At 48.2% G+C, this 26862-nt stretch overlaps 1 protein-coding gene across 1 annotated transcript in view; it reads left to right on the top strand.

The window, feature by feature from the left end:
* LOC140895349 (unconventional myosin-X) overlaps positions 1-26862 on the top strand; it is a 274354-nt gene that overhangs the window by 116597 nt on the left and 130895 nt on the right. Inside the window, exons 11-17 of the mRNA XM_073304794.2 lie at positions 991-1109; positions 11571-11717; positions 12314-12414; positions 14554-14620; positions 15213-15305; positions 21420-21488; positions 24770-24852. Coding sequence (XP_073160895.2) covers positions 991-1109; positions 11571-11717; positions 12314-12414; positions 14554-14620; positions 15213-15305; positions 21420-21488; positions 24770-24852 — 679 coding nt within the window. The remainder of the gene's footprint in view (positions 1-990; positions 1110-11570; positions 11718-12313; positions 12415-14553; positions 14621-15212; positions 15306-21419; positions 21489-24769; positions 24853-26862) is intronic.

Below are 26862 nucleotides of genomic sequence, written 5' to 3'. Positions count from 1 at the left end.
TTAGCCTTTTTCACAGTTGCATCACATTGATGGCTCATAGTCATCCTGTGATCAACCAATACACCCAGCTCTTTCTCCTCCACTGTCACTTCCAACTGATAAATCCCCAGTTTATAGCAAAAATTCTTGTTGATAGTTCCTAAATGCATGACTTTTCACTATTAAATATCATCCCATTTCTATTACTCCAGTTTGCAAGATCATCCAGGTCTTGTATGGTATTCCGGTCCTCCTCAGTATTGGCAGTACCTCCCAACTTTGGGTCATCTGCAAATTTTATTAGCATACTCCCACTTTTTGTGCCAAGGTCAGTAATAAAAATATTAAATAAGGTCGGTCCCAAGACTGATCCCTGAGGTACTCCGCTAGTAACCTCCCTCTGGCCTGACAGTTCACCTTTCAGTATGGCTTGTTGTAGTCTTCCCTTTAACCAGTTCCTTATCCACCTTTCAGTTCCCATATTAATCCCCATCTTCTCTAATTTAGCTAATAATTTTTCATGTGGAACTGCATCAGATGCCTTACTGACATCTGGTAGATTAGGTAGATTAGGTCTATTGCATTTCCTTTGTCTAAACAATCAGTTATCTTCTCAAAGAAAAATATTAGTAACTCTGTTACCACCTCTTGAATAAAACAGTTGAAACAATTGAGGAAAAATCTACAATTACTTTGTTATTTAGGCTACTTACTTTTTGCAGTTCACCAAGTTTGGAACAGATCATTTATCTTTAGGAAACATCCTAACAGCCCTTTCTTATCTTAATCACTTGTTAATCACACTGTTTATAAACAAAATTCTGACTCCCTGTCTCGGGGGCGCAAGCTGGGAGAAGTCTTCTGTCTCCTCATGCAGGCTGCCTGCCTGAGGCTTGCAGTTTGTGGGGGGGGGCAATGCCCCCCATGCCCCACCCAAAATCTGCTTATGAGCAAAAGCCTGTATCACTGAGGTGAACGTGGGCAATTAAAGTTACTGTTCTTCTGTCCTAGTACTGAACAATGCCAGTGACCTGCTGGGCTTAGATGCCTTCCAGCTGTCTGAGGTGCTGACTCAAAGATCCATGATTCTACGGGGAGAAGAGATCAGTTCCCCTCTCACTGTGGAGCAGGTGAGTGTCTGGCTTCCTGTGCACTTGCAATCATGTGCTCTGTTTCAGTGTCACTTCATGGATTTTGCCCCAAGGTGGCAGTGTTTGCATAGATTAAAGGGAAGAAATGAGCAGCACCATGAGGCCTGCAAAATGGCTGTTTGATGGAATATTGTGTGCTCTGTGAGCGGAGGAAGAGAAGGAGGATTGTGTGTTTTTTCAGGGACCAGACAATGAAAACTTACTTGGAACTGAGTGGGGAAGTGGTAAAAAGAGAAATTCATATCCGAACCAAATCTGTGACTGGGTACTGTTAGTATGGAGCTGGGCTTGGACCCAGGATGGAGGGGTGGGGCTCCTAGACTTCATCTGGGGTGGGCTGAGTTTTGGAGCTTGGCGGTGGGTGTGGGTGTGTGGAGCTGGTCCCTGCTTCTGACTGGGTTGTGTGGGTATAATGACTGATGGAGCGAGAGACCCAGGCATCTTCGAGAATAGTAACTGAGCTGTGGGAACTCTCCATTTGGGTCTTAGTGAGTAGTCTCAGGCCTGACTGATGGGGACAAACTGCAGATTAGTTTAGTGCTGCATGCCCTTTCCCTCAGGACAATCTTCCTGTTATCCAGTAGAGCCAGTATTCAAATATAACTTTTAACAAACAATCTGATCTGCGTTAGTGAGGGAAGTGACGTATCTGAGAATATAAACAGCATAGTGCTTGAGCCCTAATGTTGTTGTGTCTGTTTAGGTTCTTCTGTGGTTCATAACATCATGGTGTCTATTAACCTGAATAACTATATGGTACTGTAGGTCATTAACCCTTAGGAAGCTAGTCATGTGAGGGCACAGTTCCTGTTTTTACACATGCATAGGTGACTTTTTTTTTTGAAAATCTTGTCCTGTGTTAATAAAATCTAACTGTGAAGGGCAGCAGTCTGCTACTGAGCAGAAATGTAGAATTACCAGGGGCGAGTGAGCATCATACTACAGCAAAGCCAACATCTGTAATGCTACAGGGAAGACAGAGAATACCAAAGGGAGCCCCAGGCAGTTCAGAACAATAACGTGTGGCGATACAGATTAAAAAATAGCATACTGCTTGGGCAGAACTTTTCCCCCATTCAATTGCTGTGGTATCCATCCTTGCTTGTTTTAGATCCCTTGGTGACTCTACATATGAAATGCGTCCATTCACTATTACTGATACAGCAAGCACAATGCTTCCTTCAGAGTCTTTCGCTATCAGCTAGTCTCTCTGCATTGACCTGCATTGACCTACATATGGACCTGCCAAATCCATTCCCCGCCCCTGGCCTCCAAATACTGTGTCCAGCTATTTCCAGATGTCATTCTGGGTACAGAGGATGGAGCTGCCAGGAAGTTCTTATTGTGTAATAGGCTCATTACCATTCTGAGCTTTGACATTTCAGTGTTGAATGGTGGGAGCTGGGCAAAGTCAGGCAAGGCTGGGAGAATGAAAGGAGCCATTCAGAATCACCGTTGAGCCACTGTATGGGGAAAGCAGCTTTGCTGAGTTATTCCCGGGTGGGAAGGGCCCATTCCTGGAAGATGAGGCCAAGACATTGTATAACCATACAGTCTGTCTGGCAGAGTGTTTCTCTTCCCTGCAGCTGGTTCATTAAAAGGGGTTTATTAGAAGGGGTGCTTCAGCCCTCATAAATGAGATTGACCATCTGAGCAGAGGGAGAAAACCCCACAGGGCCAATGTGTCTTTGCTTTACAGCTACCTCTTGCACTGAATTGAATACACGTCCCAGGATGTGCTTGAGGCTGCTAGGTGACCGTATAAAGGGGCAAGTCTCCCCTGGGCACACGCACCTGGAGTGTCTGCCTTCAACATGCCAGACTGGATAAAACAGTAGGAAGTGAATGTTTAGAATGCTGAGACCCCACCTGGGGAGAGGGGCTGGGGTGGGGCTGCGAGGTTTTCTGACAGATGAAGAGCAACAGCAAAATGAGGGAGGGGCTGGCATCTCTCGGGCCAGGCTGAATTGGGCAGAGAAAGGCTGGGTTCTTTCAGCCCTGGCTCTGTGCAAAAGCTGAGAGAAGGGAAGGGTCTCTTGGAAGGTTTGTGTTCCCACAGGACATGACTGCTGATTGTATTGCCTTAGGGAGAATCATGATGCATCTGGATATGGGATCTTCTTCAGGACAGCACCTCAAGCAGTCTGTTGTGCGGTGGATGGCCTACCTGTAACTTCAATGCTGTGTGCAAAGAAAGGCTTGAAGGAAGGGACCCTTAAAGCTAGTAGTGCTGTTGTGAAATTCCCTCTGGAGCTGGGGCTCAGCAGTGGAGACCTATGCTTTGGCAAAGACCTTGCATGGTAGGCTAAATCATGAAAGGGACACCTTTGAAATAGTCCCAGCTTACAAAAAGAACAGGAGGACTTGTGGCACCTTAGAGACGAACCCATTTATTTGAGCATGAGCTTTCGGGAGCTACAGCTCACTTCATCGGATGCATTCAATGGAATGCAGTGAGCTGTAGCTCCCGAAAGCTCATGCTCAAATAAATGGGTTCGTCTCTAAGGTGCCACAAGTCCTCCTTTTCTTTTTGCGAATACAGACTAACGCGGCTGCTACTCTGATCCCAGCTTACAGTTACTCAAAATGAAGAGCTGAGTCAAGTCATTACGGGTTGGCAAGCCTAACTTCCGTACCAGGCAGATTGGTTGAAACTATAGGAAAGAACAGAATTATCAGACACACAGATGAACACAATTTGTGGCAGAAAGTCAACACTGCTTTTGTCAAGGGAAATCATGCCTCACCAATCTCTTAGAATTCTTTGAGGGTGTCAACAAACGTGGACAAGGGTGATCCACTGGGTCTTCTTCGTGTGACGGTCCCTATGTGTATTTCACACACGGGTACACATACGTGCCATTTGCCTGAGTCCAGAAATTCTTCCAAGCAATGTCCGTTGATTCGCACATGTGCTATGGATCTCCTCGTGCTCCTGACTAAGGTCTCTCTGGTTCCTTCTTACCACTACATGGCCGGAGTCAGAATTTTATGTCCTCTTTAAAACTTGTAAAGACATTTGTAAATAGTTTTATTTCTTAGCTTAATAGTTAAAGTTCATAGAATATTTAGTAGAGTGTTTTTCTTCCTTCCTTTCTCCCTGGTTGGAGAACCCTTCCAAGGCTCCAGGACTATGCCCAGAATCCCAGGATTCAAGCATTGCATCTCTTGCCCTCTCTCCTTCCCAGTCAGTGACAAACCTCAATGCTGCCTCTACAGACTGGTAGAGGAGAATATCTCTGCAAAGTGTAGTATCTGTCACTCTTTCTCACCCAGAACTCGGGAAGCCTGGGAGCTTCACCTGAGAAAGCACCTGATGGAGAAAACTATGAACCTCTTCTCCAATCCAGGCCAGGCAGATCCCCCTCCCCCCTGTACATTGGCATCAGTTAACCGTCAGTGCCCCTCCAACCATGTGCCTGGGACTGGAGCCTCCAACACCTAAGCTTAAAGGCTCCTCTTCTAGGGCTCCCCACGAGGGCAGAGGGCACTCTTATGGGCATGAGGACAGATCCCCGTCAAGGACTGTCCATAAGAGATGTGCTCCCTCTGCAAGTTTGATGAGATGTCGCACGTAGAACCTAAGGAGCTGGCTCTGCTAATGACCCCCAGATTGGAGGGCAAAGCACATAAAAAGAAAGATCCATTAGTTCTGTTAGTCACCTCAATACCCAAGTGTAAGGACTGACATTCACTGACTCCATCTACAAGCGGTAGTCTGAACCCATCATCAGTACCGCGTCATTATCTAAGGACCATCCAGGTGCCGTAGACATACCGGGTCCATCAGACCTGACTGCTAGAACCCCTAGGATACCAAGGCATATGGAAACTTTCATGCACTGGAGGATGTATCCCTCCCTTATCCACTGTCTCCACTTTCCTCCAGCCTGGCCCTCCTGCGAGAGATTACTCAGGAGGAGGCGTCTACATGGATGTCCCAGGAACTGTCCCACCTCCAGCCATCTGGCCAGGAGTGTTCTGGTACCGCCTGCCCCGGCACTGCTGCTGGAGCAGGTTTGGAACTCAGATCTGAGTCAGGAGTGCGAGCCGCTCCCGTATGGCTACAGCCGGGGCGGGCGGGCAAACTTTTTGGCCCAAGGGCCACATCGGGGTAGTGAAACTGTATGGAGGGCCGGGTAGTGAAGGCTGTGCCTCCCCAAACAGCCTGGCCCCCTCCCACTTCCCGCCCCCTAACTGCCCCCTCAGAACTCCCGACCCATCCAACCCCCCTGCTCCTTGTCCCCTGACCGCCCCCTCCTGGGACCTCCTGCCCCCTGACTGCCCACCTCAGAACTCCTGACCCATCCAACCCCCCTGCTCCTTGTCCCCTGACCGCCCCCTCCTGGGACCTCCTGCCCCCTGACTGCCCCCCTCAGAACTCCTGACCCATCCAACCCCCCTGCTCCTTGTCCCCTGACCGCCCCCTCCTGGGACCTCCTGCCCCCTGACTGCCCCCTCAGAATCCCCGACCCATCCAACCCCGCTGCTCCTTGTCCCCTGACCGCCCCCTCCTGGGACCTCCTGCCCCCTGACTGCCCCCTCAGAACTCCCGACCCATCCAACCCCCCTGCCCCTTGTCCCCTGACCGCCCCCTCCTGGGACCTCCTGCCCCCTGACTGCCCCCTCAGAACTCCCGACCCATCCAACCCCCCTGCTCCTTGTCCCCTGACCGCCCCCTCCTGGGACCTCCTGCCCCTGACTGCCCACCTCAGAACTCCCGACCCATCCAACCCCCCTGCTCCTTGTCCCCTGACCACCCCCTCCTGGGACCTCCTGCCCCCTGACTGCCCCCTCAGAATCCCCGACCCATCCAACCCCCCTGCTCCTTGTCCCCTGACCACCCCCTACTGGGACCTCCTGCCCCCTGACTGCCCCCTCAGAATCCCCGACCCATCCAACCCCCCTGCTCCTTGTCCCCTGACCGCCCCCTCCTGGGACCTCCTGCCCCCTCAGAACTCCCGACCCATCCAACCCCCCTGCTCCTTGTCCCCTGACCGCCCCCTCCTGGGACCTCCTGCCCCCTGACTGCCCCCTCAGAACCCCCGACCCATCCAACCCCCCTGCTCCTTGTCCCCTGACCACCCCCTACTGGGACCTCCTGCCCCCTGACTGCCCCCTCAGAATCCCCGACCCATCCAACCCCCCTGCTCCTTGTCCCCTGACCGCCCCCTCCTGGGACCTCCTGCCCCCTCAGAACTCCCGACCCATCCAACCCCCCTGCTCCTTGTCCCCTGACCGCCCCCTCCTGGGACCTCCTGCCCCCTCACTGCCCCCTCAGAACCCCCGACCCATCCAACCCCCCTGCTCCTTGTCCCCTGACCGCCCCCTCCTGGGACCTCCTGCCCCCTGACTGCCCCCTCAGAATCCCCGACCCATCCAACCCCCCTGCCCCTTGTCCCCTGACCGCCCCCTCCTGGGACCTCCTGCCCCCTGACTGCCCCCTCAGAACTCCCGACCCATCCAACCCCCCTGCTCCTTGTCCCCTGACCGCCCCCTCCTGGGACCTTCTGCCCCCTGACTGCCCCCCTGGGACTCCACCCCCTATCCAACCACCCCTGTCCCCTGAGTGTCCCCCCCATCCTCTATCCACACCCCCGCCCCCTGACACTTCCCCCGGGACCCCACCCCCTGTCCAGCCCCGCCCCCCAGGTCCCTGTCCCCTGACTGCCCTCCGGGACCCCCTGCCCCTTATCCAACCCCCCCACTCCCCGCCCCCTTAGCATGCTGCTGAGAGCAGCAGGAGCTTGTAGCCCCAGTGGAGCCAGCCACGCTGCCCGGCAGGAGTGGCGGGTCAGAGCGCGGGCGGCGTGGCGCTGCGGGGGAGGGGCCGGGGGCTAGCCTCCCCGGCCGGGAGCTCAGGGGCCAGGCAGGACGGTCCCGCAGGCCGTAGTTTGCCCACCTCTGGTCTACAGACACAGTCGAGCCTTGGCAGACATTCAAGGAGTCATGCTCACTATTCCTTGAGTACAACACCCCCCGCCCCCCAGGACCACTGGTACCGAGTCCCTTGCAGGCCCTGCAACTGATCAATCCCTCTTTTTGGCCTTAATGGGGTCTGTGGGATCTTTTTGGCAGGCATCCGGGCCCTTCTCAAGAATTGTACCGCTACTCTCCCTCCTGCCAAACAGATCCATCAGTGTATGAGGAGGAGGAGGAGGTGAATCCGGATCTGCAGGTTCCACCAGGTGTCTCCTCATCATCTATGGATGAAGCACTCGCTCCTTCCTCGCCGTCTCCTCCAGATGTCCATCGGTGGTACCAGGAGCTACTGGAAAGAGGTGCCAGTGACCTCCAGATCCCACAAGAGAGAATCCAAGACTGTCAGTGCTGGCTCCTGGATATCTTGCAACTTCAGGGACCAAGCACAGTGACCCTTCTGATCAGTGAGGCCGTACTAGAACTGGTCAGAGTTGTATGGCACACTCCAGCATCCTGTTCCCCTACAGTGAAAAGAGCTTAGAGGAGATATTCTTGTTCCTGACAAGGGAGATGAATTTTTGTTTTCCCATCCTTCCCCCAATTCACTGGTATTACAGACAGTTACAGAAAGGGCTTGGTTGCACTACCAAAGGGCCACCCCGACAGATATGGGCTCTAAGAGACTGGACATCCTGGGGAGGAGGGTCTTCTTCTCTGCAGGCCTGCAATTTTGTGTTAAACTACCAAACTCAATTAGCGAAATATGATTTTTAAAAACTATTCCAGGCTTGCAAGCTTCATAGATCAACTTCCCACAGAGCACAGAGCCCAATTTCAGTCCCTTCTAGATGAGGGAAAGCTAGTGGCAAAAACAGTTCTCCAGGTCTGGCCATTGGCTTAGTCATGGAAAGTGACTCTTGGCAGTAAGCGTCAGGATTTTCTAGGGAGGTTCTGGATGATGTTCTCCCCTTTGATGATTCAAATCTCTTTAATGAAAGAATACACAAATCCCTGCATTCATTAAAGGACTCAGATCAACTCTGCATTCCCCGGGGATTTATACTTGAACCCCCAGGAGGAAACACCAGAGCCAGTCCTATAGACCAAGACCACCCCTTCCACTTGCACCTTATTACCAGCACCAAGCCGAGCCTCCACGGAAATGTTGAAGCATTCAGAGGCCTCGCTTCTCAGTCCCCTCTGCTGCTGTGGCCTCTTCTCACTTCCAACCAACAGCCAAGGGCCATTTTTGGTCAAGACCCGTGTTCCACCACTGATGCCACTCGCCTCTTCATTCATCACTTTTGGGAGCCATCTCACATGCTTTGTCCACAACTGGAGGAAGATCATTACAGGAAATTGGGTTTTAGAGATTATCCATCAGGGACACTCATAGAATTTCTCTCCTTCCCTCCTCATAAACTCTTCCCCATCCCCCTTCAGGGATCACTCTCACAAGGTGATTCTTCAGTGGGAGGCAGAATCTGTTTACATTAAGAGGCAATAGAACACATCCTGCCTCAGTATCATGGGAAGGGTATCTACACCCCATATTTCTTAATCCCCAAAAAGACAGAGGGTAGAGCCCCTTGCTGGACCCTTGGCAACTCAACATCTGTATCTGAATTCCGGATGATTACGTTTGCATCGCTACTCCCCTCCCTTCAGGAAGGGTTGTGGTTTGCAGCTCTTGACATGAAGGATGTGTATTTCCACACGGCTCTTCACCCCTCACACAGGAAGTTCCTATGTTTTATGGTAGGCCAGGAACATTTCCAGTTTTGAGTCCTCCCCTTTGGGGTAGCTACGGCACCCAGAGTATTTACAAAAGTTTCCTCTGTAATAGCAGCCCTGATGAGACACCAGGGCTAAATGGTATTCCCATACCTGAACAATTGCCTCCTGGTAGGCCGCTCACATCAGGAGGTTAAGTCGTTGACAGGGCAATAGTTCTAGGCATTTGCATAAACAGAGAAAAGTTTGTTTTATCACCCACAAGAACAGTAAACTTTATAGGGGCAATGTTGGACTTTATTTCCGTGACACTGTTCCTCCCTGCGAACAGGTTTCTTACAATCCACAACCTGGTTTCATGCATTACCCACTGACCATGAACCACAGTGCACAGGGCCCTTTCACTGCTAGGCCACATGGCCAGGTGCATTGCCGTAACACCGTTTGCCAGGTTTCATTTGTAGTACCTGTAAGCTTGGCTTCTCTTGATCTATTGACCAGATAAGGACCACATCAACTCCAAGGTGAGCAGTCCCACCAGAGTTATCACCTCTTTTCGCTTGGTGGTCAAACCCTGAAAAAATCATGGTGGGTGTTCCCTTCAGCCCTCCCATCCCCAGAACCACCATTGTGACAGATGCCTCCTGCCTGTGGAGGGATGCTCACCTGGACCCCATGAAAGGCCAGACGACACATAAACGTACTAGAAGCATGGGCGGTTCACCTTGCATGCAAGGCCTTCCTTTCAGTCCATACGCCTATTCCATATATAAGTAACATCAGACAATGTCACCACTGTGGTCTATGTAAACAAACAAGGAGGACTGAGATCTCATCCTCTCTGCCTGGAAGCCATTAGACTTTGGAACTGGTGCATCAGGCTGCATCGCAGTACAGGCTGCGTACCTTCTGGTATTCACAACTCCCTTGCAGACAAACTCAGCAGAAGCTTCTTGGCAGACCATGAGTTGGAGGTCTGTGACAATGTCTTAAGTGAGATCTTTACACAGTGGGGTACACTGCAGTGCGACCTTTTTGTGCCCCAGACAGACAGAAAGCTTCCCCTATATTGCTCCAGGGGATTGCAGTTCCCAGGGTGACACTATACTCCTGACCTGGATGAACGACCTCATGTATTATCTTTCCTCCCATACCCCTGCTTCCACAGGTCATAGGGAAGGTACATCATGACAGAGTCAACATCATCCTATTAGCATCCTACTGGCCCAGACAGTTCTGGTTCACAGAACTTCTAATGATGTCTGCACGCCCTGTGCCGTCTCCTCTGATCAGGATCCACCCATTCACAGGCCTCCTAACTCAGGATGGGGGGAAAATCAGGCATCCCAACCCAGGTTCCCTCCACCTCATGGCCTGGTGTTTTGGTGGGCGTTGGATATAGAATGCTCTTGCTACCTGGCCAAATGGAGACATCTTTGGCCTAGGCACAACTCCAACATTCTTCAGCCACTGCAAGTATGCTTAAAAAAAAGAACGAGGAGTAGTTGTGACACCTTAGAGACTAACAAATTTATTTGAGCATAAGCTTTCGTGGACTAAAACCCACTTCATTGGATGCATGCAGTGGAAAATGCAGTAGGAAAATATATATATACACACATACAGAGAACATGAAAAAATGGGTGTTGCCATACTCACTATAACGAGAGTGATTAGTTAAGGTGAGCTATTATCAGCAGGAGAAAAAAAAATCCATGGTATGCCCACACCTTGAATACTGTGTGCAGTTCTGTTCCCCCATCTCAAAAAAGTTATATTAAAATTGGGAAAAGTACAGGAAAGGGCAACAAAAATGATTCGGGATATGTAATGGCTTCTGTACGAGGAGAGATTAAAGAGACTGGGATTATTCTTCTTGGAAAAGAGCTGACTAAGTGGGGATATGATAGAAGTCTATAAAATCTCCACTGGTATGGAGAAAGTAAATAAGGAAGTGTTATTTACTCCTCCTCAGAACACAAGAGCTAGGGGCCACCAAATGAAATTAATAAGCAGCAGGTTTAAAACAAATATAAGGAAATATTTCTTCACATAAGGCACAATCAACCTGTGGAACCTGTTGTCAGGGGATGCTGTGAAGGCCAAAAGTATAACTGTATTAAAAAAAGAATTAGGTACGTTCATGGAGGCTAAGTCCATCAGTGGCTATTAGCCAAGATGGTCAGGAACGCAACCCCATGCTCTGGGTGTCCCTAGCCTCTGACAGCCAGAAGTTGGGACTGGATGACAGGGATGGATCACTTGATAGTTGCCCGGTTCTGTTGATTCCCTCTGGAAGCATCTGGCACCAGCTCCTGTTGGAAGACAGGATACTGGGCTAAATGGAACATTGATCTGACCCAGTATGGCCATTCTCACGTTTTTATGTTCTTAAGATGTCAGTGTTCTTTGTATCTGTGTGTCTTCTCTGTAACTCTAAATTCTTGACTCAAAGGTCGAGTCTCCCCAAAGTGACTTCAAGGTCTCTTGCCATGCCCTCAGCACTTGCGTCCCAGGTGTCAATGGTCTTCCACTTGCTTCAGACTTTTGACTGTGCTGTGGCTAGGACAATGGTAGCATTGTGCAAAAGCTGCTTACTAAACATTATACAACGTATATTCCATGGGGCAGCCAGCCATACATATGGCTCTGTCCAGCTGGCAGTGTGATAACTCTGTAGGATGGGATAAGTCGTTAGTGTCGTAAAGTAGTGACAGTGGTAATATCCATGTGCTCCTTCTGCTCACCTATCATGACAGCTTTTTCCTCCTTACATGCTCACAGGCAGTTGACTCTAGGGACTCTCTCTCAATGGCACTGTATTCCCAGTGCTTCTCATGGCTCATTGGCAAGATTAATATGAAGATCAAAGGGAAGGAAAACTTTAAGTCTGTGGGCATCCTGGATATCTTTGGCTTCGAGAACTTTCAGGTCAGTACTTTATCTTTCTGGGGGCCAGGTTTTTTCTGAAGATTCACTGGATGTATGAGGGAAATTTGCTAGGCTGATACCTGGTGTGGATCAATACAACACATATTGGGAAACGTCTTTCCAACACAGCTCGCCTGTGAGAGAGAGCAAGAAACACTTGGCTGCCCTTTTGCAGTGCATGTCCTCCTGTGGGCTGTGATAGATGGTTAGTTCCCCTTTGTGGGTGGGTTGTGATAGACATTAGTTGTACCTTGAGATATGTGTGCACAGTAGATGTCTGGTTTCTAAAACATTCACATTCTTGCTTGTGTTCTTGTAACAGGCGAGGGATGCCTATTAATTAGCTGCTCTGTGACAGAATGAATAACCAATAGGAAAGAAAAGAGAGAGTGAGTTGATACCAGACTCTTCTATTTTCCTCTGCTTTATCCAAAGGCTAGTAAATTCTGGCCTTGGAGTTCATATAGACACCGTTCATTAAATGCTGGTCTTCTGTATGCAGTTTCCCTTCCACGTTGTCCTCACAGGAAGACTTTTTTATAGACCTGCCACCTGAATTTTAATTTTTGTCATCTTTGTTTTTTCCTCTCTTGTAGATTAATAGTTTTGAACAGTTTAACATTAACTATGCCAATGAGAAACTCCAGGAATACTTCAACAAACACATCTTCTCCCTGGAGCAGCTAGAGTACAACAGGTAATGAAGGGAAGGGAGCAGTGCCTCTGTTCAAATTTCAGGATGCAAAACTGAGAACTGTCCAGTGCACTGTTTTGTTAGAGTGGGACTTCTGTCTTCAAGCAAGAAGTGCTCTCGAGTGTCTCATTATTATTTTTTATTACTGTAGTGCCTAGGAGCAGGATCCCATTGTGCTAGGCACTGTACAAAGATGGTTTCTGCCCCAGATTGCTTACAGTAACCCCCAGCTGTAACTCCGTATCTCACATAAGATCTTTCTGAGGCTACAATCTCAACGTTGAATTGGTTCAAATATCAAGTTTTGCCTGGTTTCCACCCTAAACAATAAACCCTTTCCTGGCACCTGAAACTTAGCCCAGTCTTGCTGGAAGGAGGTGAACTAAAGCAAACCAGGCCCAAGTTTAAGATTTGTAAATTTTTACTTGTTTTCAAATGTTATAATGAAAGTTTTTCAGCACCCTGCCCATCTCTAACTTCCTTCTGTTTCATCCGTACTCTCTCAGCTAGTCATTCACAGAGCCAGACTTAGCTCCTTTCTGTCACATGATGAAGGTGTTTCCAAGACGTGTGGCCTTTTGTTTCTAAATCCATTGTGGTAGCAAAAAGAAACAAAAATCTGAAAACTCCAAATCCTCTTCTTTTCCTCCAATCAGTAATGGTGGTGTAACCAGATACCTTGGCTCTATTGTACTCAGCAAGGTTAGAAGGGAACACTGTGAACATCTGGCTTGACCTCCTGTGTAACACAGGCCATAGAACTTCCCTGAAACAATTCCTGTTTGAACACACGCATATCTTAGAATAACATCCAGTCTTTATTTAAAAATAGTCAGTGACAGAGAGTCCAGCACCATAACCCATCACTGGGTGGTTCTAATGATTAATTACTCTCACTCTTAAAAATGTATGCCTCATTTCCAAATGGGGCTTTGGTCTGAAAAGGGAAAGTTCCTGAATCTGTAAGTTGAATAGGTCTCTGAGGGCTTTCTTTTTTCTAGTGACTCTTCTTCAGTGGAAGTGGTTGTGGTTTTGTCTTTGAGTTTGAAGGGTCCAACAGAAAGCCCTAGCCAGGTTATTCACTGAGTTTACAGTTGAGAGTTGGGCACTCTAGATAGCTATCTACCATTAAGATATTGTATTGATGCCCATCACCATAATATCTGAGCCTCTTGAGAGAGGGCAGCCAGAGAAATATTCCCCTCTAGCTCCAAGACAGAATCATTTATTTTTCTGAATGAGGCAATTGAATAGGGTCATTGAGACTGAATGTGAGCAGCTCTGTAAAGGAGAGCCACTGAACAGATAATTCTTTAAGTTCCGAAGATTGCCAAAATACAAGGCTATTTATACACCCGCTCCCGCAGCTGATTTCATCACTGCAGGAAGCACATGTTAAAAACATCGTCCTTCCTATGAAGGGAGATTTTTCCTAAAGATCAGATTGGAAGTGTCCAAACTCTGTGGCTGGATTTTAGAAAGGACTCAATAATGTTATGACTAATATTGTTTTTTGATATGCTAAAGACAGGCTTTTTTGCTTCAGGATATCAGCTAATCTCCTCAGTAGTCAGGAAATAGCTTCTGTGTATCACATTGCACAGTTGGCCAAGCGTATTATGGCACCAGAGGCAGGATATTACACTTGACCGATCAGTGTTTTGATCTGGTACAGCAAATTCTACATTTCCTTCAGTTCTGGAATAGAAGCTACTCTCTGAAGAAATCCCAGAGCCTCAGTTAAATCCTTCCAAATCTGTGAGGCCGCTGCCAAGGCCATTATTGGATAATGCAAGGCTCTTAAAAAACATGGATTCATTGAATTATTTTTTTTTCACATCCCAGTGAAGAAAATATCAGTTTTTTTTGTTCCTTTGCGGTAGGCATGTCTATCTTGGAAATTTCCAGATATTTTGCTTCCAGTTGTTCCTCCACCTCCTACTCCCCCCTGGAAGTCATGTCTTCCACTTCCTACTTTCTTCTCCAGGGAGCCTGGGGATGGTGGTGGTGTGGTCGATCCCTTGAATCCCCCTTGGGTCCTCGCAATGTAGCTCTGAGCTGCCTCTAATATTCCTTCACCCCACCCCAGGGACTGGGAGATTACTCCTTATATCACTGGTTTTTTTTCTTCTTGTTTGGCAGGGAGGGAATAAGCTGGGAAGCCATTGACTGGATGGACAATGCAGAGTGCTTAGATCTCATTGAGAAGGTGGGCAGTTCTTTATAGAATTCATCTAGTTCCAAGAATCCTGGCAGGCTTGACCTGGCATGACACTTAACAATTTTTCCTTCCCCACACTTAGGCATTTGTTTTTATTGTACTTTGCCAATGCATGGCCTAAGCTGCAGGGCTGGCTCCCACATTCTGTTCTGTGGTTGGCTATCACATGGTCTCTGGGATTCTGCTGGTGTTTCCACATGTTAAAGCATGGGTAGATCAGCAAGATCTTTTTCACATCTTGTTCTCCCAAGAGCATGGGCCTCTTCATCCCCTAAAAAGCCCCTCTGTAAGAATGCAAATCCTCTGCTCATTGTTTGGGATCGACTTAGGTAGGGCTTTAACCTTCAAAATATGGATTTTATAAAGAAATTTCATTTCCACATACTTGGCGACGAGCCAGCATTCTACTTGTTGAGTCTGTAGATTGGCCACCAGGCACCCTTTACACTCAAGCTTTCTAGGGTGTAACTCGAAGGGTGTCATTCAGCATGACAGTCTCAAACCTTTATTTCTCTAGCCTGAATCCTGTGCAGTTTGTAGTTTTACTGGTTGGTAAAGGCTGTCTCTCATTTGGCTGTAGAAACTAGGTTTGCTGGCACTGGTCAATGAGGAGAGTCGATTTCCCAAGGGCACAGACAGCACCCTCTTGGAAAAACTGCACAACCAGCATGCGGTAAGTAAGCAAACCATCCCCTAGGCCAGGGGTGGGCAAACTTTTTGGCGCAAGGGCCACATCTCGGTATGGAAATTGAATGGCAGGCCATGAATGCTCACAAAATTGGAGGGAGATCAGGGCTGGGGTAGGGGGCTGGGGTGCATCAGAGGTGCAGGCTCCAGGCAGTGCTTACCTCAAGCAGCTCCTGGAAGCAGTGGCATGTCCCTTCTCCGGCTCCTATGTGGAGGCGTGGCCAGATGGCTCTGTGCGCCGCCCCATCTGCAGGTGCCGCCCCTGCAGCTCCCATTGGCCACAGTTCCATTGTTTGGGGTTTGACTCCTAGTGCCCCTGATGTGACTGCACAGTGTGTTGGGTTTGCTCCCGTGTTTCGATGCCTCACTCAGGGCATGTCTATACTTATGCTAAATCAACACTGCTGCGATCGATGCAGTGATGTCGAAGTCGATGGCAGAGTGCTCTCCTGTTGATGTCTTACTCCAGCTTTCTGAGAAGTGTAAGGTAAGTTGGTGGGAGAGCGTCTCCCATCGACACAGCAGAGCGTAGACATGTAACTGAAGTAGTGTAACTTAGGTCGACTTGCAGCTGTAGTGTAGACCAGCCCTCAATGGCGGTGGCTCTGTAGTGTTGAGCTGTCTCTCTCCATCTTCCCGGGTCAGGCACAGATCTGTCTCATTGTTTTTGATGGAAAGTCTTTGATCATTCCTGGTAGTTTGGGGAAACCTCCTTCCTGCCTTTTGTCATAGAATGCTGGAGCAGTCAGTCCTAGGATCATAGGTACGATTTAGTCACAGGTATTTTTAATAAAGGTCAGGTCTGCGATCTGTCCATGACTTTTATTATAAATACCCCTGACTAAATCTTAGGTGCTCTGGGGGACACCAGAGTGTTGCTGCTGCTCTGGGTGGGGGCCTCCGGTGCGGCACCGCTGCTGCTCCAGGGGTTGGTGGGGGCACAGCCCAGGGCCCCTCTACTGCTCCTCTGCTCTGCTCTCCACCCAAGCAGCGGCCAGTGCAGCTGGCCCCGGGGGCGCCCGAGAAGGAGCCAGTGCCGCTGGCCCTGTGGATGCCCCAGTTGCTCAGATTGCCCTGGGGTCAGACACACCGGCCGCTGCAGAAGTCACGGAGTTCCCAGAAAGTCATGGAATCCGTGACCTGGTGAAAGACTCCCAGCCTTAATCATAGGAATTGCCCTACCAGATTAGTACATCTAGTCCTGTATCCTGTCTCTGACAGTGACCAGCACCAACTGCTTCAGAGGAAGAGGGAGAAACGCCCTAGTAGGCAGTTACAGAATAATTTTCTACTTGGGTAGCGAACATAAGAATGGCCATAGTGGGTCAGACCAAAGGTCCATCCAGCCCAGTATTCTGTCTACTGACAGTGGCCAATGCCAGGTGCCCCAGAGGGAGTGTAACAGGTAATGATCTAGTGATCTCTCTCCTGCTATCCATCTCCACCCTCTGACAAACAGAGGCGAGGGACACCATTCCTTACCCATCCTGTCTAATAGCCATGAATGGACTTAACCTCCACGAATTTATCCAGTTCTCTTTTAACCCCTGTTATAGTCCTAGCCTTCACAACCTCCTCAGGCAAGGAGTTCCACAGGTTGACTGTGTGCTGAGTGAAGAAGAACTTCCTTTTATTTGTTTTAAACCTGCTACCCATTAATTTCATTTGGTGGCCCCTAGTTCTACCTACCTCCCACCTGCTGCTGCTTGCCCCCCTCCCAAACATCCACCCCCCCAACACACACCTTAACCATGTCTATTCGTGATCTGAAGCAGGAGGGTTTATTTCCTCTTTTTTTATTATTTGAATTAAATCTTGTCTAATAGAACTGTTAATTTTTTCATTATTCACATAAACACCCAATCCTTTTAACAGTACTGTGTTCCTTGCCTCCCTTGTATCAAATGACTGAGGTAATTACATAGGGTAATTGTGCACTCTGTATAAAAATATTTCCTTGTATCAGTCTTAAATTTGCTGCCTTTCAATTTCATCGAATGTCCCTTTGTTTTTATATTGACAGATGGGGTAAACAGAAATGCCTAATTTACCTTCTTTATCCTGTTCATTATTTTGTAGCTTCATTTTATTGTATACTTGTAGCTTGTCCCCCCACCCTAATCCCTTATTCATCTCTTCTCTGAACTGTCTGGGTCTCTTCAGTTTCTCTTCATATGGAAAATTTCTCAGGCTTCTGTTGCCCATCTCTGAACCCCTCTTTGTCTGTATATCCTTTCTGAGATAAGTGACCAGAATCAAATATTGTATCACTGGTAAGAAGGACCATTGATTTATAAAATTACATTGCAATATTTTCAGTAGTATTTTCCATTTCTTGCCTTTATGCTTCCAAATATTTTGTTTGCTTTTTTATTTGCAACTGCTGTGCATTGAACAAAGTTTTCACTGAGCTGCCCACAATGCCACCTATGTCTGTGTTTTCGTGAGGGACTGTAGTTAATGTAGAGTCCAGTGAGGTGTATGAGAGACTGGGGGATTTGAGTGAAGATAAAGAAAGGAGGGATTTATAGGTGAGGAGGAGGAGAGGTCCATGTACAAGCTAAAGTCTGGCACCCAGGGAAGCCAGGAGGAGCACAAAAAGGGGCCTAGCCATAGCTGCTGGGGATCCTGTGGCCCTCATGGGGCAGAAGGGGAAAAGTTGAGAGAGTTTGGATTCATGAAAGAATGGAGCTGCTTCTTTGAATATGTTTCCTTACGGGTGGTCCACCACAGGAGATGCACACTTGTGTACTCTTGACCAGAGATTTGAATCAGCAGTGTCCATTTGTCCACACCTGCACACTACACAACCTGTGCTCCAGAGTGACGGTATATGGGGACGAGCAGACCTGCTGCAGCTCCAGTTCCTTCTCAACTGCCTACATCTTGAGACGGAGAAATTGGCATGTCTGCTGTTTCCTAGAAGCTATTACCCATTATTTTATTTACTTTACTCAGTTTTTGTTTTTGTTTTGTATTAATATTTGCTTTTTCCTTCTTTAATTTTGCACAAATATGTGCTTTAACTGCCACCCTCCTCAGTTCCCTGGCCTTCCTTGTTGGCTTAACTTCTGGGGTATCATAGAATATCAGGGTTGGAAGGGACCTCAGGAGGTCATCTAGTCCAATTCCCTGCTCCAAGCAGGACCAATCCCCAACTAAATCATCACAGCTAGGACTTTGACAAGCCTTACCTTAAAAACCTCTAAGGAAGGAGATTCCACCACCTCCCGAGGTAACCCATTCCAGTGCTTCACCACCCTCCGAGTGAAAAGGTTTTTCCTAATATCCAACCTAAATCTCCCCCACTGCAACTTGAGACCATTGCTCCTTGTTCTGTCATCCGGTACCACTGAGAACAGTCTAGATCTATCCTCTTTGGAACCCCCTTTCAGGTGGAACAGAAAATATGGCTTTTTGTATTGGTTGGGGTTGCAATGAGATCCACTGAAGAGCTGCAAAATAACATAGGTGTTCAGGTTCCTGAGGCCTAGAATTGACCTCCAGACACCATTTCTTTTGGGAACCAGGAAATATTTGGAATAAAATCCTCTTCCCACAATTTCTGGGGGAACTGGCTCTATCGTCCCCAGATGGAAGGAGGGGATTGAACCTCCAGGTTTAGGAGGTCCATGTGAGGAGAATCCCTGAAGAGGGGGTGGAGGGAGTGGGTGAAAGCATGGCCATGATTAGGGGGCTGGAGCACATGACTTACGAGGAGAGGTTGAGGGGACTGGGATTGTTTAGTTTGCAGAAGAGAAGATGAGGGGGGATTTGATGGCTGCTTTCAACTACCTGATCCACTGTGGGGAGATCCCATGCTTCGCAGATGATGTGGCAGATTAGGTTGCTGAGCTCCCACTTGTGGTACTGATGGAAGTTTCTGCTTATTGCATCTCCCATCGTGTTCTGGAGACCTGGCAGATAAACTGCAGAAATCTCTGTGCGGTAGGCAAAATACCAGTTCCAGTGATTCTATGTATAAGGACTGAGATCTTGCTCCCCCTTACCGATTTACATAGTGCATCACTGTCCTGTTGTCTTATTGTTACTCTGACACAAGAACCCTGAATGTTGTAGAAAAAGTGCTGACACGCAGAAAAAACTGCCCTAGTTCTAAGACACTGATGTGAAGCAATGTATCCTGTGGGACCTTTTGCTCTGTGCTCCCCAGCCTAGGAGAAAGGCATCCAGTATGATGATTCTTGTGGGCAGTGGGCATGAAAATGGAGAGGTACAGAAACTCATTTGCCAAGGTTGTGCCTGTTCGGCATGTACACACTCAACTGAGGATGCAGCTGCATATCTTTGGAAGATACCCTGCTATTCCCTACCCCACACTCTTCTACGCCTGCTCTCTGACACCACTAATCCTCCAGGTCATGCTATGTTCCCATCCTTAATTTCTACCAAAGGTCTCACTGGACTTTCATCTCAATCAGGATATCCATCTGCCTGTATTCTTTCCCAAACTTTATTCCTCAAGAGGAGAAGCTAGCCGCCACACTTTATATGTTAGAAAGGCACTCACCTTCTATCTGGACAGAGCAAGAATCTTTAGAATTTCCCCTAGGCTGTTTGTATCGTTCTCTAAAAGAATGAAAGGACAATCAATTTCCACACAGAGATTGTCAGAGTGGGTTTCAGTTTGTGTCATAGCCTCCTACGAGGCTAATGGGGTACAACTTGTCCCTCTCCAGGGTGACAGCCCACTCCATCAGTGCTCAGTCCACTTCTGTAGCCCTTTCCTTCATTGTAGAAATTTGCAGGGTCACAACCTGGTCCTCAGCTGACAAGTTCTTAAAAGATTGTGCTATCCTATCCATGTCCAAGATGGACACAATATTGATGATGCTGTCTTCCAAACCATCTTGATCTGCCTCCTCAGCACCGCCTCCTCGTTGAGTCACTGCTTGAGAGTCACCTATTGTGGAACACCCATAGGGACATATACTTGACCTCTTCGTAACTTGAGTTCTTTGAGAAGTTTTTGTCCCTATGTGTGCTCCGCCTCCTGCCCTCCTTCCTCTCTGCTGCAGAGTCTTTTGGCTCAGTAGTTGAGAAGAAACTGGACCAACAGCAGATCTGCTCCTCCCTATATACCCTCATTCTGGAGCACAAGGTTGTGTAGGGTGCAGGCACAGATCTGCGGGCACAGCTGATTCAAATATCCAGTTGAGAATGCATGGGTCCACTCATGTCCTGTGGTGGAGCACCCATGGGGAACAAAACATCTCAAAGAACTCAAGTTACCAAAAAGTAGATAACCTTTTGGAGAGATTAGGATGAGAAAGAAGCAAGAGACTTAGGAAGACAGTGGGGAATGTGTTGTGGGATGATGAAAAACGTGGGCTTCGCAGGAGAGCGGAGAGGTGAATGTTGACAAAAGACTTTGGATATTATTCTGAGAGGGAATGAGGGAAGTCCAGGAAAGGAAGTGGATTGGGAGGGAAGGAGAGAGACATTAATAAACAGGGACAAAACAAAAGTGAAAGGGGAGGCAAAAGGAATCAAGAAAAGATTCTTGACATGGAGGCAAGAGGGTGGTAGAGAAATCTGGGTGTACTAAAATCAATAGGAAACAGCAAGGGCAAACAGGCTGAACAACATGGACTAGAAGATACCCAGTGAAAGAAAGAAAAGGCAGATGTAAAGAAGAACATAAAACAAAGGGAGACAGGAGAAGTATAATTAATTCTTCTAAAAAGGTGCAGAACTGCTATGCTAAACAAACTCCCTTGTTTTTATATCCTGCGCCGAAAGTTTTGGTCAATGCCAAATCTGTGTAAGTATTAGTATCATGCCAGCCATGTCCTAGCCTTATATGTAACATATGCAGGTTTTGGGTCCAATTCTGCAATCCTCTGTTCATAGAGCCTGGGAAGATTGGGCCTTTTTATGGTATTGGAATATATATTTGCAAGGTAGATGTAGGTTACTGTGCAGCCTCTGGGGTCAGGCTATGGGGCAATCAAGGTCCCCACCCACCCCAGTTTAGGCGCCAAAACTGTTCCTTGGATCATAGCGGAGACAGAGCTGTTGCATGAGCCTGTTTGTTCTTATGGCAGATAACCAGAAACCTTTTTCTTCTTTATTTCAGAGTAACCATTACTATGTGAAGCCACGGGTGACAGATCACCAGTTTGGGATCAGGCATTATGCTGGAGAGGTAGGTGTGCATGCTGTATTTTGAAACATGCCCAAGAGGAAGGAGACAGCAGGTAGAAGGATCTAAGCCACTGGTATCAAGTGGATGATAAGTGACTGAGATCTTCTGAAAATTTGGTCCATAGTTACAAATGTTCTATACATGCTTCAAATCCCATTTTCTGTACGGCATGACTTGATGAAATCCGAACACTCAGGACCATATTTTCACAGTCTATCCCAGTCACTGTGGTGCTACAGCTATTTGAAAAATAAATTTACCAGAATATTTTAAAATGGGGAAAGTATCTTTGTGCCCTAGTGCAGGGGGTCTCAACCTTTTTCTTTCTGAGGGCCCCCTCTCTCACCAACATGCTATAAAAACCCCACGGCCCCCCTGTGTCACAACAGCTGCTTTTCTGCATCTAAAAACCAGGGCTGGCATTAGGGGGTACCACGCAGGGCAATTGTCCATGGCCCCACGCCACAGGGCCCCCCACAAAGCTACATTGCTCAGGCTTCGGCTTCCTCCCCAGGTGGCGGGGCTCAGGGCCCCGGGCTTCAGCCCCATGCAGTGGGGCTTTGGCTTTCTGCCCTGGGCCCCAGCGAGTCTAATGCCAGCCTTGCTTGGCGGACTCCTTGAAACCTGCTCACGGCCCCCCCGGAGGCCCCGGAGCCCTGGTTGACAACCACTGTCCTAGTACCTTGCTACTTATTTCTTCAGTGATTAAGTCTTCCTCTGTCACTCTGCCACTGTACATTACACAGGCCTCTACTTCTGCCTTCTGAATTAGTTGGCCTTTGTTGTTTGATGCTGAGTTGAGTGCTGTGTGTGGTGATGTGACAGCAGAACTATCCTCCGTCTTCCTAAGACATTTCTTTCTCTTACAACTGCAGCCTTCTTGGCAGGCCCCTGGAGAGATGTGGGTAAGAGTGCCCTCCCCCAGTGGTCCGGCAATGCTAGGGGACCCTTTTTGTGGCCATAACAATGAGGCCTCATTAATTCGTTTGTAAGTTAAAGTGCACTGCGATCTGATATGTGAGGGATCATAGAATCATAGAATATTAGGGTTGGAAGGGACCCCTGAAGGTCATCTAGTCCAACCCCCTGCTCGAAGCAGGACCAATTCCCAGTTAAATCATCCCAGCCAGGGCTTTGTCAAGCCTGACCTTAAAAACCTCTAAGAAAGGAGATTCTACCACCTCCCTAGGTAACGCATTCCAGTGTTTCACAACCCTCTTAGTGAAAAAGTTTTTCCTAATATCCAATCTAAACCTCCCCCACTGCAACTTGAGACCATTACTCCTCGTTCTGTCATCTGCTACCATTGAGAACAGTCTAGAGCCATCCTCTTTGGAACCCCCTTTCAGGTAGTTGAAAGCAGCTATCAAATCCCCCTTCATTCTTCTCTTCTGCAGACTAAACAATCCCAGCTCCCTCAGCCTCTCCTCATAAGTCATGTGTTCTAGACCCCTAATCATTTTTGTTGCCCTTCGCTGGACTCTCTCCAATTTATCCACATCCTTCTTGTAGTGTGGGGCCCAAAACTGGACACAGTACTCCAGATGAGGCCTCACCAATGTCGAATAGAGGGGAATGATCACGTTCCTCGATCTGCTTGCTATACCCCTACTTATACATCCCAAAATGCCATTGGCCTTCTTGGCAACAAGGGCACACTGCTGACTCATATCCAGCTTCTCGTCCACTGTCACCCCTAGGTCCTTTTCTGCAGAACTGCTGCCTAGCCATTCGGTCCCTAGTCTGTAGCGGTGCATTGGATTCTTCCGTCCTAAGTGCAGGACCCTGCACTTATCCTTATTGAACCTCATCAGATTTCTTTTGGCCCAATCCTCCAATTTGTCTAGGTCCTTCTGTATCCTATCCCTCCCCTCCAGCGTATCTACCACTCCTCCCAGTTTAGTATCATCCGCAAATTTGCTGAGAGTGCAATCCACACCATCCTCCAGATCATTTATGAAGATATTGAACAAAACCGGCCCCAGGACCGACCCTTGGGGCACTCCACTTGATACCGGCTGCCAACTAGACATGGAGCCATTGATCACTACCCGTTGAGCCCGACAATCTAGCCAGCTTTCTACCCACCTTATAGTGCATTCATCCAGCCCATACTTCCTTAACTTGCTGACAAGAATACTGTGGGAGACCATGTCAAAAGCTTTGCTAAAGTCAAGAAACAATACATCCACTGCTTTCCCTTCATCCACAGAACCAGTAATCTCATCATAAAAGGCAATTAGATTAGTCAGGCATGACCTTCCCTTGGTGAATCCATGCTGGCTGTTCCTGATCACTTTCCTCTCATGCAAGTGCTTCAGGATTGATTCTTTGAGGACCTGCTCCATGATTTTTCCAGGGACTGAGGTGAGGCTGACTGGCCTGTAGTTCTCTGGATCCTCCTTCTTCCCTTTTTTAAAGATTGGCACTACATTAGCCTTTTTCCAGTCATCCGGGACTTCCCCCGTTCGCCACAAGTTTTCAAAGATAATGGCCAATGGCTCTGCAATCACAGCCGCCAATTCCTTGCATGGGATCTGTCTGCTCTGCCTTGGTGTGTACAGGTGCTCTGTGCGTGTGTGTTCGTTCCCATATGGGAAGGATATTACCTTCCCTCTCTGCGTGTGTGGAAGGGATTCAGTGCCCTATGCGTAGGCTGCTGTATGTGAGGGGGGCAGAAGGGGTTGGCCACTGTGTGTGTGTGTGTGGTGTGATTGGCAGCTGTGTGTGTATTGTGAGGAGTCGGGGTCAGCAGTCCTCGATCTGTGTGCGTGAATGGAGAAAGATAAGAGTATGCTCTGTTGACAAAACCATCGGTGTAGACACAGCTCTCTCAGCAAAGGCGTGCTTCCAGTGACATAGCTCAGGTTGGCCAGGGAGGAGATGTTCTACGCTGGCAGGTAGACTCCTTCTGTCAGCGTATGCCGCGTCTACACTAGGGGTCTATGCCAGCATAGCTATGTCAGCCTAGGCTCTGTAGTGTAGACATTCTACGTTTTGAAGGTTTTCTTTGGAACTTTGAGTGCTAGAAACAACTTTTTTGTACATGAAAGCCTGGATTGCGACCTCATGGAGAGACTCCAGGAGCCAGGGCTCTAAGCACATGCCTGCAGTGCATGGGCATGTCGGAGTTTCCTGCTCTGTTGTCCTGTCATTGGCACACAGTGGGGCTGCGTGCAGGGTGGCCCTGTATGCTGGCATGTGTGGGGGAGGGGGTGTCACTGTGGCTTGAATTGCTTGCATTGTTATGTACTAGTCAGTGTGTATTGTCTGTGTCACAGGTATTGTATGATGTGAGAGGGTTTCTGGAGAAGAACAGAGACACCTTTCGGGATGACATTTTAAATATGCTGAAGGATAGCAGGTAAGCAGCCCTTAATGCTCAGCAGGGGAGAAGGGAGGCTGGGATGAAGAGGACTCTGTGGGACTAAATTGAGCAGCATTCACATGGTAGCAGGGTCATGGAGAGGAAGAGTTACTTTATATGATTGACCAAGTTCCTATCTCTCTGTATATTGGCAGCAGGAGTGGGGGCTGGAGAAGAAGTCAGTTTTACTGCAAAGAAATTGATACAAAGAAACATATATTGAGTATCAGCATTGCCTTTGTTATGGGATGGACTTTGCTTGTTTTCTTCCATGAAGATTTTCTGTGCCAGAAAGGTGACACTTTGGAACTCCCAAGGGATCCTTTGACTCAGGGAACTGCAGTACTTAACAGGCATAGCCATGCATGTACATACCATCCTCACCCTCACGCTGCGGAGAGTGGGGAGGAAGAAGGGGCACCAAAGGAGATGCTGAACGAGTAGCCTGAGAGGGGGAGGAGAAGCCGACAGGACAATTTTACAGGTGCTGTAGTGGCGAAATCTATGCAACATTGATTTGCTGTTTGCATCTGGGGCTTTCAGATTCTTTATGCCACATTTGCTGCTCCAGTGGACAGCACAGCCCCCAGCATAAGTTAGAGCAGTCTCAAGGTCTGCTCTAGCTTATGGCAGCTTCCCTACTGATGCTCTGCACCCTACAATACCAAAAATGCAAACTGCTGTGGCCTCCAAAATCATGGAGCAGGTCCTTAAGGAATCAATTCTGAAGCACTTAGAGGAGAGGAAAGTGATCAGGAACCAGTCAGAATGGATTGACTAGTCTGCCTGACGGTCATGCCTGACTAGTCTAATTGCCTTCTATGATGAGATAACTGGCTCTGTGGATGAGGGGAAAGCAGTGGATGTGTTTATTCCGTGACTTTAGCAAAGCTTTTGATACTGTCTCCCACAGTATTCTTGCCAGCAAGTTAAAGAAGTATGGGCTGGATGAATGGACTATAAGGTGGATAGAAAGCTGGCTAGATCGTCGGGCTCAGCAGGAAGTGATCAATGGCTCCATGTCTAGTTGGCAGCCGGTATCAAGCAGAGTGCCACAAGGGTCAGACCTGGGGCCGGTTTTGTGCAATATCTTCATTAATGATCTGAAGGAGGGCATGTACTGCACCCTCAGCAAGTTTGCAGATGACACTAAACTAGGAGGAGAGGTAGGTAGGCTACAGAGGGATCTAGACAAATTAGAGGATTGGGCCAAAAGAAATCTGACAAGGTTCAACAAGGACAAGTACAGAGTCCTGCACTTAGGATGGAAGAATCCCATGCACCGCTACAGACTAGGGACCGAGTGGCTCAGCAGCAGTTCTGCAGAAAAGGACCTAGGGGTGACAGTGGATGAGAAGCTGTATATGAGTCAACAATGTGCCCTTGTTGCCAAGAAGGCCCAATGGCATTTTGGGATGTATAAGTAGGGGCATAGCGAGCAGATTGAGGGACGTGATCATTTCCCTCTATTTGACATTGGTGAGGCCTCATCTGGAGTACTGTGTCCAGTTCTGGGCCCCACACTACAAGAAGGATGTGGAAAAATTGGAAAGAGTCCAGCGGAGGGCAACAAAAATGATTAGTGGGCTGGAGCACATGATTTATGAGGAGAGGCTGAGGGAACTGGGATTGTTTAGTCTGCAGAAGAGAAGAATGAGGGGGGATTTGATAGCTGCTTTCAACTACCTGAAAGGGGGTTCCAAAGAGGATGGCTCTAGACTGTTCTCAGTGGTAGCAGATGACAGAACAAGGAGTAATGGTCTCAAGTTGCAGTGGGGGAGATTTAGGTTGGATATTAGGAAACACTATTTTACTAGGAGCGTGGTGAAACACTGGAATGGGTTACCTAGGGAGGTGATGGAATCTCCTTCCTTAGAGGTTTTTAAGGTTAGGCTTGACAAAGCCCTGGCTGGGATGATTTAGTTGGGGATTGATCCTGCTTTGAGCAGGGGGTTGGACTAGATGACCTCCTGAGGTCCCTTCCAACCTTGATATTCTATGATTCTT

This window comes from Lepidochelys kempii, chromosome 11 (genome assembly GCF_965140285.1).
Source record: "Lepidochelys kempii isolate rLepKem1 chromosome 11, rLepKem1.hap1, whole genome shotgun sequence".
Taxonomy (NCBI): Eukaryota; Metazoa; Chordata; order Testudines; family Cheloniidae; genus Lepidochelys; species Lepidochelys kempii.
The sequence above is the reverse complement of the archived record's forward strand: the minus strand, read 5'-3'. Positions and strand labels throughout refer to the sequence as shown.